We start from the raw sequence: 16769 nt of genomic DNA on the forward strand, positions 1-16769 counted from the left end.
ACTAAACTGGGGTTAGCAGGGCACAGGACCTGGAGTTACTCGGTGTGTGGCCGGCCTCTCCCCTCTGTTTCTGGAAGATGAGCTTTGGAGACCGTGTTAGGGTGGGGTGACACGTGACAGTGAAGAGCCACAGCCCAGAGAAGGTCAACGTTGATGGCCCTGTTCACAACACCCTGTCCTAAGCCAGTTCTGGTGTATGGTTTTCTATGCTTAGAATTTAGATTTGGCAAAGTCTTTTCTTATGATATAGAGACATCTCTGACTGGCATGGGCTTCATTCAGTAAATAGCTGACTTTGACAATAAATACTATGTATTTACGTAGGGGCCATCAGCTGAAACCCAGCATACACACTAGACTGTGGAAGCCCACATATGGCGACTGGCCCTTTTCTTCTTGTTGTATAAACAGCTCTCAAATTTTCTTCCTCTGATAAGATTTACTTGGCTTCAGAACAAGGATTTCTCAGTGGACATCCAGAAACGACTTGGTGTTGAAGGGACAAATACAAGATTTTTTTTGCCTTTGCTGCCCTTGAAGGCTCTGCAGTTCATAAAGCCTGTCAATTCTAATTTTCTCTGAGTGACCAGAGACAAAAGGGAATGTGGATTGCAGATCCTTTGGGCTTTTAGTAACTCAGGCTCGTCTATTCATCAGCCTCACATACTTAGAGCTTGTCACTCACATTCACATCCAAGACTTCTTCATTGGGGAAACAATTGTTCAAGTAATAGCCAAAAAATCACATTGTAGCTACCTGCTGGAAAAGTCCAGATTGCCCTCATAGATGAAAAAACGCTTGTTTAAAGATGTGCCGTTTTCCAGTTATTTCTGGGTGGAATGAATTCATTAGTATAACTACATGAAGCAGAGTAAGAGGATATTCGGAGTTAGTGGAGTTACCCCCTTCTGTCTGTCTCAAAAGAAAATACTCACTAGTATGGGAACAACAGAGGTGGACTGTTTGATACACAGTCAGTGTGACCTAAGACCAACCCAGATTTTGCCTAGCAATGATACCTTCTGCTGTTTTCTGTTGTAATAATACAAAATTATCTTTATTTTAAAGGTACAAATGCTTGTTATGGATTCATTTAAGTTAATTCCACCAACAATTCTAGAAGCCATTAGCGTTAAATATTTAAACTAAATGTTAAGGGCCAAAAGGGAGTATTTGCAGTTTAATGCAGAAATAAATACTACCTGACAGACCCCTGGCTTTCATTACTTTGTTTCAGCTCTGCTGCTTTAAAGAAATTGAATTAAATTGATTTGGGTTTTAAAGGTACAGTATACACAAGGACGTGGCTCTTCTGAAGTACCATCTTTTAAAAGCAAATACTCAGAAATCAATTTTATGAATGCAATTAAATTCAGTTGGGCTAATTCTGAAGACCTATTATCATCAAGAAGATTTGACAAGTTGTAAGGAAATCTATATACTTTAGTTGAACCACCATTACTTATCAGGATTCAACAGTTACCAACAGAAGGAAAACAAAGACCTTAAGAAACCAGAAGAAGATTAAGCCAGCCTCTTTTCTGGTGTCACTTTGGGGACTTTAAATAAAAAAGTGGATTTCCATTTCCTATTTGTGAACAGGATGTCAATGAACACATTCAAGCAAGTATCTGTGAAGCAGGACATGGAGTCCTTTGGGCACTTGCCAAGGAGTGAGGTAGCTGGTCATAAATGTCTTTCAACAGATGAGCAGAGATAAAAATGTGGCACATACAAACAGTGGAACACTCTCCAGCTGTAAAGAAAAATGATAGCATGAAATTGAATAGAAATGGATGGACCTAGAAAAGATCACACTAAGTGAGTTAACCCAGACCCAGAAAGACAAATGCCACATGTTCTCTCCTATCTGTGGTTCCTAACTCCAAATCGTCAGATATGAGCAGTATACAGCATGGAGTAGCAACAGACCAGGAAAGTTTAAAGAAATCATATGGGGGTGGAGTCTTGAGAGGGGAACAGCAGGATACAGGTGATATAAAGTGGCAAATACAGTAATTGGGATGGGGCTAAACCCAGGGAGGAGAGAAAGAAACCAATATAGAAGGAGAAGGAGGGACAACTAACACCGAGGTTGTTTGATAAAGCCTCAACAGATGATATTATTTTACATTTACCTAAAACTATACACAACAGATATGAATGTATGTGTTTGCATACATCTGTGTAAGTGCATGTGTGTATGAGCTGACCCATTTGGACTGACAATGTTCCCTACAAGAACTATAGACTAACAAAACCCCAGGGACAAGAAAACTCCTTTTATATAACTGGTTAGGGAAGTCTAAGTGACTCCCCAAACAATATAGACTACTGCTGTAGCCCTTGGTTGCCTCTCAGGAGCTGAGGGTGGACCCCTACTGCTGAAGATACCACTTGACATGACAGCATCTTTCCTGTGGCTTAGCTTCTGTGATTTCAGAATATTCTATTTAGGCTTCCAAGGGACGGAAGCAATTAAGAATCCTATCCAGATGCAACACCTATGAACCACGACAATTACCAGCGGGGCAAGATGTGCATAAAGATGCAGTAAATAGCATGCACATGTTGGTGGCAACCAACAGCTGTCTATCTTAACTTAAGGCCGACTCAACATGAGGCAAATCTAGGCAGCCTCCCAGGGCGAGTGAGGTCATGGACCTTAGAAAAAGAATCTACTACTGCAACTTTTCTAGACCAGGACAATCCCTTGCTACATTCTAAACCCTATCCTTATACCTACAGAAAAATGTTAACTACCCACTCATATCAAAGAAGCTTCTCTTTACAGCAAATGGGGACCATCACAGAAAACCACAGCTGGACACAATGCAGAGATCACTGGATTGGGGGGAGTTCAGCCCCAACAGATACAACTACATCACAGTTCCTGCATTTATGGCTCAGAGAACACCGAGGGACAGAAAGACTGTCCAAGCCAGAATTCCAGGAAGTTTGCTGTGAAACAGTCTCTCCTGGAAATGGCTGCTTAAACAAGACCAGAACAAGGGTACTATCAATGGACATGTTAGTGTGGAAGGGGGAAATTTTCCCAGTGTCCCAATGCTAGACAGGATCTTACTCTGTAGCTCAACCAGGCCTTGAGTTTGTGATCTTCCTGCCTCAGTTTCTAGAACAGCTGAGACTATAGGCTTTATTACCAGGCATGGGTGAATGAAATCCTGATGAAGGATAGAGACCTACTCAATAGAAGAGATGTTCTCATGGATGACAGGTATAGCTATGAGCCTTATAGCAACCTGGAGTCATAGGTACAAAGTGTACTGAAGGTTCACAGGGGAAGAACTGACCCACCATCCCACAAAGCCATCAACGATGGCTACCTGAGCAACAAATTAAATCTCTGTGGTGTTGGATCATTAACCATGAAGGTTAAGGTTGTAGCTGGGAGTCCTCCCCAATTCATCCAGGCAATTTGGCATTTAGAAATGACTCCAGCAAAGTGTGAGGACAGGTGTCTGGACCACGTACAAGGGACAGAAGTATAAAATGGACAGAAGTAGAAAGTGGAAAGCTGGGCACACAGAGAGTGAATTCCAACCTCAATTGGGAAAAGTGAGAGGGAAATATCAGTGTGACCATCAGAGCAAGGTGGTTAGGAGAGGAGATGAAGACAATACAGAGAGAATGTGTCTCTACAGAGCAAGAATGAATAGCAGAGGCTTGTAAAACAGGAATGAGGGAAACAGACACACCCCAGTTCTTTTTCAGAGAAAATGGCTTCAGAATCTCAGACCATGAACAAGAGAAACATATATCTGTTTTAAAATTGAGTCCAGAAAAATAAATGTAAAGCATTCAAGAAACACCTGTTGAGAATCACAGTCTTAAGCAACAGGGTAAGGAAACCCAGCATGAACAAACTCACTTAGAAATTTCCAGAATCTAGAAGGCAACCAAGGAAATATGAAATCAGTTGTGTGCCGAATGAATATGGAAATGGCTGTTACTGGTCAGACTGGGAGAGTGGCACTCAGGGAAATCAGGTGGGAGCTGGGGAAATGGGGCTTCAGTGTCTCTCTCAGGAGTGCATGGGAACCATATCAAGGATGTTACCCTACCTCAGGACTAGTAGCACCCAAAAGAAGCATCAAGATTCCAAATTCTTTGACTTTACTTCTCCTTTGGCCACTGGTAACAATTTTCATATTGTTCACTCTATGACAGATCGTCTGAAGACTTCTTGGTCTTTCCTAGTGCACTGATCTTGCATAGGACTGAGAAGCCATGGGTGTGGGTTAGCCGTTAAGGTTGAAGTAACTGGTAACTACTGTAGCCTTCTCACTGAGATGAAAGATGTGGGACAGAGAGCACATTCTTATAAATCCTGAGCATAGACAGAAGGAGTATTAACTGTATGCTCTGAAAACTGGCTGCAGGGACTATTGTCTTAAGTGTTATTCCAGAGTGATCCACATGTTGAATGACAGAGGTGAAATGATTGTTGCTCTTGTGGCTTAAGTTTCAGTTCAAGCCCTTGCACGACACACTTCCAAGAATTGTACATGATCTTATGATCATAATCATTTCCTTTCAAACAGGACTTCCCAAATGGCATGAGATATAAGGATACAGCCTTTGTATTTAGTGTAGAGGTCTAGCAAAAGCCTGAGGTTGATGGACAATTCTGAATAGCCCAGTGAAGGAGTCCAGGCATGAGTGACCCATCAACAGATGGGAGAGGCTTAGGGACGGGTATGTCTCCAAGAAAAGGACGATACCACTGACCCCAGGGGAGAAGGAGACAACATCTGCACAAGTCTCCTAGGCAGAGTGACCAAAGCCAGATGCAACTCTGCTAGCCAGGCTGGCTTTCCTCACCATGGAATAATTTTTTTCATCTATTTAACCAGCTTAGCAGGTGGGAGATGGGCAAAGGTACAGCATACAAGAGAGAAGAGGAGGGACTTAGGGTAGGTGTAACATCACCCAACCTATCCCGATCTGCCAGAAAACCAGTGGTTGAGTTTGAGTTAGTATCACAAAGTGAGCTCCTGTGTGTATGTAAACTTACATTTACCTCACTGACTTTTCTAGGGCTTGATTGAGTCTTTCCCCCACTGCTTTTTGTCTCTGCAATTTTTGACTGTATGGGTGAAGCTTTGTATTAGAGTGGAATTAAAGAGGAAATGTTTAATTTGGGTGCAGCTATATGGGTTTCCCTTCCTTGGGGATCTATCTGAGCAAGAGCTGTAATTTAGTCACTTCTTGTTCAGTAACTGCCACGTGCATCGATTTCCACTTTTGCACAATTGATTTTTACTACTGTTCCCATTTGTGCATTTGATTTTGGACAGATATCCTATGATGAGTGTCTGAGAACTGTCTCTTAGAGGTCAAGGGACCTCATGAAGAAAGACTTTCTTTGTCAATACAAACATCACCAAGTAAAATCTCAGATTTATGGAGGGGAATGTTTCATAGCTGAGTTTAACCTCAGTCTTTTCTTCTGCTACCCTAACTTGACATCAAGTGATTCAGAAAGAAAACACTTGAAGAGCTACAATTGTAAGCCTTGAGACACAAACTTTGGGTATTTGCTTGTTTATTTGTTTTTAGAACCTGGCCTGAATCTTTGTGTCTTTCTAGTCATTTCTTGGAAAATAATTTTTTTTAACATAGTTGAAGGATTAATAAACCCCTGGTGAGCAAGTTCCCTGATAAAAAACAACAGCTTTCCAATCTAGGAGGTATATATATATATAGGACTTACTGCTTTTCCATCACTATCTTAGATACTCAGAAGTAAAATCTATTAATTCTTAACATGCTAACACAGTGCAGGAAGTATTAACACAGTCCTCATTCTTCTTACTGCAAAGCTGAGAATTCAAAGTTTTTGGATTTTGACCTAGCTGTGAATTTCCCTTGACAGTATCTCAAAACAGTCTTCTAGTTCACACGGGAACCCAGGAGATGAACCCGATGAAGGAGTGTTAAATGTGCACCCGTAAGTTTCGTTTGCACCACAACAGCTGGGTCATCTGTGCACAGTGCTCAGAAGACTCCACCAGGCCATGTCACTCTGCCACCCATGGTGGCTTGGGCACTGGCGGCAATCTGCAGCGTTCCCTTGCCTATCCATAATTACTTATTGATTTCTTGTTTTGTCTGTGCAATAGTAGCAGCAGCCAATGAAATGAATACAACATCAGGAAGACAAGGTGGGGGGTGGGGCGGGCGCTGTGTGAGAAAGGCTGGGAAGGGCATGCTCTCCTCTTACCAAAGCTTATTACTTACTTGCTGAATGGCTGATGGAACCTGGGAGTCTATCCTCCCAGGTGATAAAGGGAAGGATACCTAAAATTAGTTATGCTTTGTTTCCCATGTCAATGTCAATAGAAAAACCAGTATCAGTAGTCTAACAAACATGACGTTCTTTAGTTTTCAGAATAGCTAGCTCAGCCTTCTTGGATACAAGAGCTTGCTGTACAAGATATCAGTGTTTCACATGGGGGATGTGGCATTCCAAAAGTAAAATACCCCATGCCAGAAATATTGGCGGTAATTAGAGGTAATTAACTCATTTCTAATTCCTCCGATTGTCCATAAGAATTTGATTCTGATGTTTGATCTATCTTTGGCTTGCTGCTGGCCTTTATGAAAGGATGAGCTAATTCTCATAGGGAGACTGAGTAGTCCATTTTCTCTGGGGCACTTTTGAGTTTCTTAGAATAAAAGTAACGAGCCTCAGTATCACAGGTTAAACGACTGAAGAATCAATCATCTGTTACCTGAGGGCAGGGACGGACCTGTCTCTTCCACAGTGACCATGCAGGGGTTGTGCCACGGACACAGAAGAGCAGGGTGTCAACTTTCCACCCCATGTGCCTTCTCCACTCGGAAGTACTTCGACTTTGGTGCAAAGCTTCTTGCTACCACTTCTGCCTTGTTTCTGCTAGAACAACTGTGTCTCAGAAGGCAGACCTGGGCTGACTGTACCTCGAGTTCCAGAACTGAGCTGTTACCGGGAGAAGGGGCATGTGTTGTCATCCAAGATGACCTGGAATGATTCAGGTTGATAGAGTAGCTGTTCTCAAAATCCACCAAGGGCAGCTTAGAGCTCCCACAAAGCCTTGGTTGTACAGATTGGTCCTATTAGGGAAGTCCTGTTAACACTGCATGACCAGATCATGGGTGTTGACTGAAACGCGGGGAATGACAAGCTTGTCTGCTGAAGTGTTCTCCAAAAATGAGGAATGAGTCATATACAGAAAGATGACATGGGGGACCGGAGGACAAGCTGACTGATACATCAGCCTAGGTGCCAACCCCAACCAGGCAGGATTGATTCACCGCTGATGAAACATTCAGAATTGGTTACAATTCTTTTGTAAGAATCCATTTTGTCACAACCAGAGAGCAAATATGAAGCTCTCATCTGAAATTTTAATGATTAAAATCAATACAGTATTCTACTATAATTGAAGAAGGGTGACTCAAAGCCCATGAATTGGCCAGAGAGATACCTCAGTGGGTGAGAAGGCTTGCTGCATAAGCATGGGGCCATGAGTTCCAGTCCCAGCACATATATAAACAGCCGCAGTGGCTGTGCACATCCCTGTAACTAATATCATGGTGGGATGTGATAGGAGGTTTTCTGGGCTTTGGGGACATCAGCAAGAGCTCCAGGCTCAATGAGAGACTGTCTCAAAGGAACATGGAAGGGTTAGGATAGCCAAAGTCTTCGTCTAGACTCTGCATGTATATACATATGCCGTACACACACACCTGCCTATACACAGAGCTCCTTATACATAACACACACACACACACACACACACACACCACACACACGCATGTGCATACACACACACACACACACACATGCACGCAGAGGCCCATATACAACCCCCCACATACACACATTTACTTAATCCTGTCCAAATCCAAGTCCAGGGTCCACAGGAAGAATGAACACAGAAGGCTTTCAGTCCAGTGAGAACCTGTAGGACACTGCAGTGATTGATCTATCTCATTATTCATTTGTCCAAACCCATAGAATACACACAGCAATAGAGAACGCTCCATGAGACTCTAGGTGATCATGGTGTGTTCATCAACAGAATCAAGTACACCACTGTGGTGTCTCATGTTGACAATGGGGGCCCTTCCCTGTATGAGAATGGGGGCATATGGGAAAGCTGTACCCACCTTTAGTTTCTGTTTGAACCTAAAACCACCTTAAGACACACAAAGGTTTAAACTTCAATAGGGAACAATAAACTTTCCAAAATAACAAAAACCCAGAGTCCAAATGATAAAGAAGCTTACCCCTCAGGCAACAGCTGTGTATATAACGCGTTGGAAGCAGAATGGGAGCTGTGTGAAATTTAAAACTATGCCTGTCGCCTAGTCTGTGTTCAGGAAGGTCTGCTAAAGTGGTCATGAGCATAATACCTCATGACGAAGACCTATGAAACAGTGATCTACACTGGCCGGGGAGGAGATAAGCTCCAATTTTCTATTCCATTAAACTGTAGGCCGTATCTTCACAGACACCAGTGTCTGTAAGAGGAAACTTTAAGTTTGGCACAGAGAGTAATCAAGTAGCTGCGATAAACTAAGAACTGTGACTTTTTATTAAAAGGGAAAGTTAAGAAGCATCTCCATTACTTTTTGCCAGTGACATAGCTTTGGTTTCTTTCATTGATTACAGTCTTATTTCTCATGCATACAGATGAGGTCTCTTTCCACAGGCATATCTCCATCTTGCTTTTATATATTTGGGGGATTCTTTCATTTGGTGCTTTTCATTAGGGTGGATATTAATTGTTCCAGGGTCGGGGATGAGTGTGATTTCACTGTTTATGAAGGGAATGGATGACTTGCCATGTTAATAAGTTCACGGTGAAAACTCTCACACAACAAATATCTGAGCCAGGAGTGGAAACTGTTTCTACCAGAAGCATAAATACTAATGTAGTCATTAGATGGTATAGTGCCAGTATACTGGAATATGTTTAGTCACAGGTTTATAATACTGAAATGTAATTCAAAGTATAAATTAAAAATAATTTATTTAAACTCATCATTTTAAAACTGTCTTAGGTTACTAAGCAGGCTCTTACTTTGGATTATGGGTTCATAAACGTTATGTAAGGGAGGTAACATCAAAACTATAGGAAGAATGAAGGATGAGATGTGCCATGGGACAGAATACAGATTTAAGGGAAGGTCCATGGGGAAGGCCAGATATAGCTGTATAAGTACTTGCACGAGATGGGATGAGCTAGAGAGAGTGGCCCAGGCTGGTCTTGGAAGGACTCATGAGCCATGTCAAGATATTTAGACACCCTCTTGGGGGTAAGGGGGGCATCAGAGGGCATGAATCACATTGACCCACCCTTTAGAAAGTTTTATTTCTGCAGTCCCCTGGAGAGGAGACTGGCAAAGGCCAAGTCTGAAGACAAGAAGCCCAGATAAGAGCTCAGTTCGATGATCCAGCCTAGAAGAGGCAGCTGTTTCTATGATCCTGAATGTAAAAACAGGTGGGTAGAGGCTGAGGTCTACAGATGTATGGCAGAGCCAGCAATGGTCCCTGGGCGCCGATTCGGTGAGTGGTGTTAGTTTATGATGACAGTGCAGAGGAACCAGGAAGAGCAGCTGAATTTAGGAGGGCTGGACCGTCTGGGATTTGACTTCAGTGGACTACCGCAGAAAAGCTATTTAAATGGGTTGTATAGATGTCTCACGGCGCAAAGAGCTAGGGCTGGAGAAATAGACTGCAGGGACAGGCACATTTGGTTAACTGCGCCCAGAGGGGAGAGTTCTGGCCACTCAGGGGAAATAAACACACCAGACAATGAAGTCCCAAGCATCCGGAGCTCAACACACCAAAATGTAAGAAATGAACAGGAAGATGAGCTGCTCAAGGGTGGAGAAAATGCAATGGGGAGCCCGAGGCAAGAGGGAGGACTGGTGTGCAGTGGGAGTTATGAGAAGACTGCTTTTGCTGATTCGTTCCGTAACACTTCACACTGAAAGCACATGGGATCAAAGTGGGAATACTTGTGGGGAGGAGGGCTTTGCTTGAACTCACATCTTATTCTTCCTTTTGGCCTCACTCTGACCTTCAAAGTAACAGGAGTCTTCTGCATACCTACCCCACCACGCACATGTGCTCAAGCATTGACATGAAGCAGAAACAGCCACCCACAAAGCCCATGGAAGTTTGCTTTTTCACATTCACGTCCTAAAAACCCTGAGCCTGTGGTTTGCTTTACTAAGCCTCCGCATGCATGGTTCTTCCTGCCGGTCTCCATAACAAAGCAATGGCTGGCAGGTGGAGTTTCTTAGGAGAAAGATTGTGGGTAAAGGATAAGGTACAGACCGCAGGAGACAGCAGGGGACCATGGGAAAAGGATCGGTGAAAATGGTGATGGAAGTGAATCTTGGTAGAAATCACGACAGAATGAAGTCTTCAGCTCCAAGTCCCAGTATGGTGATATTTTATTTGTACTGAAATGTAATTTTAATTTTATGTTAATAAATAAAGTTGCCTGGTCAGAGATTAGAGCCATAGAAGAGCGTGTGGTTAGAAGAGCTAGTAGATTTCTGTGTGCAGGATACAGCATATGGAGAATGCTTAAGACCTGACTACTTACAGCGTGATGAGCATCATGTTGGTTTACACCAATGAAAGTAGAACAGAGCTATTACACAGACATGGAAGTAGCTCTCTCTCGGGAAGTTAGGAGCACTGCAGGAGTAGATTTTATCTCTGAGCTCTGACTCTCTTTTCTTTTTACTTGCTCTGTGTTTTTTTTTATAGAAGATTGTTAATCACACCCAGCAGCTTGTGGAGAGGATGATAGGGACAGTGTGCAGTGAATGAACAGCATGAAAAGAATTTTGAATCACCATTAGCCACTCCCTTTGGTATATTACTTTAGTGTATACAAAACATCTTGATGATTGCTCTCCACTTGGCCATCAATAATCCCAGCCAGGCAGGGGTTATGACTTTCATGTCACATATGGGAATATTAAAGATGGAGAGGGCCCAACGGATACATACATGCCCAAGGACTTTATCGGAGGGCACAAAGGGTCTTTGATGGAAGTTGAGGAAAGTTCCCAAATCTGATATATGGCAGAAGAATGGGTTTGTGTAAGGACCTCCATGGTTCTGTGAGCATGCCCAGCTTCCTGGAAAGAAGATTCTGCTGGTGGAACATAATTGGAGTAGACGATTGGAAGAGGTTAGTTGATACTCTGGCATTTGTCAGGAGTGGGAGAATGGAATACAATCTACTTGCTATATCTCTCTGTGTTGGTGTGAAGTTTGGTGCAACTTAGGTCTGCTTACAGTCTTGGCAAGTGATCTACCTGAGGTCACGATGCCAGGAAATGGTCTTTGTCTTTGACCTTGGGCCATTTGATTCTGAATCTACTACTCTTTCTATTTTTTTGAATAATACAACAAGGCTTTCAGGCATGAATCTGCTGACAAACATTGTGAGTAGACATTCAGTGCCCAGCACCAGGGAAGCCTAGCCTCCGTCTGTCTCATAGAAACCAGAAGTCCATATTCATTCAGGAAGGTTCCATCACAAGAGAGATGTGAAAGTACTCGTATGCCCATGGTAAAGGCTCAGGCTATCCTGGTGTATTAGAACTCAGAGCATCTAGCCACCAGTTGTGACCTCCTGGAGACAGATGGCTCTTCTGTCACAGAGATGAGCAGTTGAACTTGCTCAGTGTGGCTTGGAGGCAGAAGTTGCAGATAAAGAGATGTGTGCCTAATATAGGCGCAGAGTTCTGGTTAAATCACAGCTACCCTGAAGTAGAATAACATGCTTCGCTAGGTCAGGTTGGCAATCGACACTAGGCATAGCTGACAAATGGAAATGACTGCTGGAGCCTAGACTGGCCTTCTTCTGTCACAGAGTTTTCAAAGGGCTTATGGCCAACCACTTCTCTGGGATACCCCGGCAGCTGAGTGTAGGCCCAGGCTGAGTCCTAGCTCCCTGCGTATGAGCAGGAGCTCAGCAGCTTCCTACTCTTTGCCTGCCCAGCTCTCTTTTTCACTGCTGGTCAGAATGAGGAGGGGAGAGGGGCAAGTCAATAAGCTTTGCTTGCACAGAAAAAATCGAATCTACAGTGTGAGGCACGAGAAATCTTGGTCCATAGCAGGAGAAGACGCCTACTTAAGTAGATCATCTACAGCTACGCTGTCTTGTTAATGACTTTGTTTACATCCCGTTCTATTTCTTGGTGATGTCACATGGACAGATCACTGAGAGCACATAGAATTTAGACAGTTGTTTTTGTATTTTTATGTCTTCCTCCCAAGTTTATTTTCTCTTCCCCAAGCCACCCATCATAAGACTCTCCAAACACAATCAAACACAAGCACTCCATTTTGTCAGAGGGCTTGTTTTCAGTCCCAAGTTTCTGGAGGGACAGGTGCTGCTGACTGACCTCCTGTGTATCTAGCAGGCTCACAAATCCCCTTCACGGCTTTTGTGAACCATCCACCAGCCATTCACAAATGATAAGGAATTTTACAGTCCTATGCAGGGCTAGCTGAACATAAGGGCTGTTTAGAAAAGCTGATGCTTTATATAACCATGATAACCTCGGCTCATTTTTCTAAAAGTGGATAATCCAGATGGGCTCCATTCAAGTTGAAGGTTCAGATAACACGAATGCGTTTTGGGACAGCAAATGCATCATGAATAAGCCACAGTTTTGTTTTGGTCAGAACCCACATAGCCAAAGTATTCTAGCTAATTAAATTTGTCTCTGAAAAATAAAGCAGTTGAGCTAATGATATGCGTGTCTGGCCTTTGTGTAACTGAAACCAGTGATGCATGTAGCCACGATTGGGTCCCATACATCCCAAATTCCATCTTCCAATCATGTTTTCCCTCTTCTAATGCCCTTATCCCAAACTCCTAATTATACAAAATCTTAAACATTCTTCAAGATTTAGCTTTATAATTTTCTTCCCTTTGATCTGGGCTTTAACTCCTAAAGTATATCATTCAGAAACTAATAGAATTGCCAACAATGGCTCCATCTTTCACACTTGCTCACAGTCATGGCCCTCTGTGTCTTAAGTTTTCCTTGTAGCCCTTCATTTACTGATCTCTAATAGATTCTAATAAGTAGATTTGAAATAAGGATAATTAAAAGATATGGATCACACAGCTTTTAGCGGTATGCAAATGGTCAATGAAGAACAGAACAGAAATCGGCCTCCCTGTCGATTAAAGACAAATGAAGAGGAAGAATGAACTGAGCTTTTCTGCAGGTCTTTCAAAGGGAAAGTGATTATGAATGCGGGGCTTTATCAGGAGAGCTCATGACATTGAGCTCAGAGGTCCCTGTTTCATTTCACAACTGCATAATTTGGAAATGATTAAGAACAGCTCTTTCTCAACATTTTTTAATCAGGGGCCAACTAAAAACATCACATTGATTTCTCCAGCCCATCCTTCTTGAATGTGCTCATCTGAAACACATTTTAAACCATCTCAGTTCTCGAGTTTTAGCTCCATTAAATTTCTGTCAACACATTCTTCTTTTTGTGGAAATAGAAAGACAATTACACGTTTTGAACTCTACTGCCAACAAAGAAAAAAAGTCCTAAAGTGCAAAGCTCACAAACCATTCAGTAAACAGCTGGAGGGTATCCCAAAGTTGCTTTCCCACTGTGCACATAGTATGAGCAGGTGTGCTGCAGAGGAGCGGAAGTGTCTCCTGGAGCTTGGAAGTACCAGCTCCACCTCAATTTACAGGGTGATCACCATGTCAGCCCACTGCTTAGCTGTATGTCAGCCCACTGCTTAGCTCCACCTGCTGCTCACGCTCCACCCTGCTGCTCTCAGCTCCACCTGCTCTAGCTCCACCCTGTCTGCTCACTGCCCCCCCTGCCCCTCAGCTCCACCCTGTCTGCCCACTGCTTAGCTCCACCCTGTCTGCTCACTGCTTAGCTCCACCCTGTCTGCCCACTGCTTAGCTCCACCCTGTCTGCTCACTGCTTAGCTCAACAACCTTTTCTGAGGGAGATTTCACTTGGCTTCTGGACGAGCCCAAGAAAGGAGCTGAGCAGAGACCATGGGGGTCAGAATTTCATGCAAAACAGGATAGAACCCCCAAACACTCTCTCACCTTTAAAAGGAAAATATTTAGAAACATTTATCTGGAATATTATCTGGAATAGTCCCCTAACTCGTAATGTTACGATCTCTGCATCAAATTAAGCATGCCATGTCTAGAAGCACAGAGAAACTTGGAAAGAGAAATGCAGAAGTTAAATTTTATAAAGTATAAAGAAGTGGGTGTTTAAGGGAAGAAGAAGGTCTCATGGGGAATCTGAAAATAGACTAAGACACAGGAGGACCAGGTATTGAATATTTTACCTTCCCCACAGGCTTAGAGAAAGACAGAATGTGCCTCTGGCAAGATGGGTCTCAAGCCTTATGATGTGACACAGTGTATGACCTCACATCCCTGTCCAAGGAGCTGGCTGCCGCATGCAGGCATGCAGGGGCTGGTGGCTAGGGATGCTCACAGCGGTGCTGGCTCTCTCAGCAGGATCGTCTTTGGCTGTGGTGGAAAGAAGCCACCCCTCTTTCCCAGCCCAGCTTTTCCTTTCTAAACCCTGGTGTTCTGTCTGTGTTTATGATGTTCCCCATCTCTGCTTACTAATGGAATTGGAATTCTCCACACTTGCTCAGATAGGAATAGCAAACACAAAACAGTCCCTGAAAGACCTTGTTAAGAATGCCTGCCTGACCCCCAGCTCCTGAAATTCTTCAGTAGAACTCAGCCATGATGTGCAGAGCCAACATCTCCACAAGTGGTGTGGTGATATTCCACTTGTATGTTACTCAATAAAGTTTGCCTGGAGAGCGGAGGAAATAGCCGTTTCAAGTAAACACAAAAGTCAGGCAGTGGTAGCACACGCCCTTAATTCGATCACGTGGCAGGCAGGGTCTCTGTGTGTTCAAGGCCACACTAGGGAACAGAGCCAAGCGTGGTGACACACGCCTTTAATCCCAGTACCAACCATAGAGACCTGGAGGTCTGTACAGACAGGCAGTAACAAGGAAGTGAAGTAGCTGGGCTAAGATAGCCAGTGAGAGGGCAGAAAAGCAAGGCAATAAAGGCGTAGGTAGACAGGAAGTAACTCACTTTGGAAGCTACAGTGTGGTAAGCTAAGGTTAGCTGGTGGCTATTCCTATTTCCCTGATCTCTAAGGCTTTCACCCCTAAATTTGGCTCCATGTTTTTTATTTAGTAAGACCACTTAGAAATTCGTCTACAAAGTGGTACTTTTTAGGTTTTAGTTTTGAACCACATTTAGAGTGAAGATGCTTTTAAATACAAAATATGAATTCCTGCTTGCCCCACAAGTATACAGAATGAATGCCAAGCCTCCTGTGGTTTATAGAGGCCAGGGAGACCTGAATCTCCATCCTCTGGGTAGCCATGTGCTAAGGCCATCAGGGCGGCTACTGTATCTTGTAGGTGATTTTTTTTTTCAGCTGCCATATTGTTTGACTCTCTCAATTGCTCTTGAACTATTTATTTTTCCTGTGTCTCCTCTGTAATTACCTGTTCAAATTTGTTGATGCTTTCTAAATTTTTTTCTAAATCTCTAAATTTATGACTTTTCGGTCTACTTTGGAATACATGAGCTCTAGAAAAAAAGTACTACTTTTTTCTAATAAAATGAATTAGTATTATTCAAAATGTTGTACCAGGCATTTCAAAATAGCTAGGTGGGTGAATCTTGATTTTTTTTTCATCATAAAGAATGACATATGCTTAAGAGAATGAATGAGGTAAATATCTTGAGTGGGCCAATAACCAATGGATACATGCATTGAACCAGCATGCTGTACTCTATAAATATGTATAGTATTATGTGTTAATTAGAAATGGAAGAGGAGGATGAAAATGTATCTCAGTGGTTCAGATCACTCCTTACTTTTCAAAGGACCTTAGTTCCTTTCTCAACACCCACATGGAGGCTCACAATCTCGGTAACTCTATATCCAGGGGATTTGATGTCTTCTGATCTCTGTGATATCCTGCATCCATGTGGCATTCATATATACACCCAGGCACATACATAAACACTCACACATAAAATAAATAAACAAATGAATAAGCAAATGAATATTTGAAAATAAAAGAAATCATAGGGCCAGTGAGATGGCTCAGCAGGCAAAGCTTTTTGCCAAGCAAGTCCTGAGACGGGTGCTCAGTTCTTAGAACCTACATAAAGGTACAAGAGGGAACCAACTCTACCGAGTTGTTCTCTTATCTCCATATGTATACCATGGCATATGTGTCCATATACATCACACACACACTAGTAATAATGATGATGATGATAAAATAGGCTCTTAGGGAATCAAAAAAGATGATTTGGTATAAGATTGTGTAAGTTTGGATCTGTTTAGTCAAGAAGGCTCACATTTTGGTATCTTGGTATACAGATAGAAACTTTCTCTTCTCTTATTTCAGCTGCCAAGGCTTTTGGACAAATACCCACTATATCTGGGATGCTTCTTATTATGGTCGTATTTGGCACCCTTGGGCCTGAAACCTGTGAGCTTAGGAGGCTCAGGTTTTTTTTTGTTTTTTTTTTTTTTAAAAGCCATCCTTACCTTTTTGTACAGACTCCTCAGATCTCGATACTGCCACATGCTGTTGAGGACCTGAGATGCAGCCTTGACCACCTTTGGAGAGTGCCTGGTAAAGAAAAGACAGAAAATGCACAC

The 16769-nt window shown here is 42.8% G+C and overlaps 1 protein-coding gene across 1 annotated transcript in view; it reads right to left on the minus strand.

The window, feature by feature from the left end:
* The window catches only part of Ctnnd2 (catenin delta 2), an 874755-nt gene that overhangs the window by 25990 nt on the left and 831996 nt on the right, over positions 1–16769 (minus strand). Inside the window, 1 exon segment of the mRNA XM_028882044.2 lies at positions 16656–16740. Within this exon segment, the coding sequence (XP_028737877.1) occupies positions 16656–16740 (85 nt within the window).

The sequence above is a fragment of the Peromyscus leucopus genome, chromosome 11 (assembly GCF_004664715.2).
Source record: "Peromyscus leucopus breed LL Stock chromosome 11, UCI_PerLeu_2.1, whole genome shotgun sequence".
Taxonomy (NCBI): Eukaryota; Metazoa; Chordata; class Mammalia; order Rodentia; family Cricetidae; genus Peromyscus; species Peromyscus leucopus.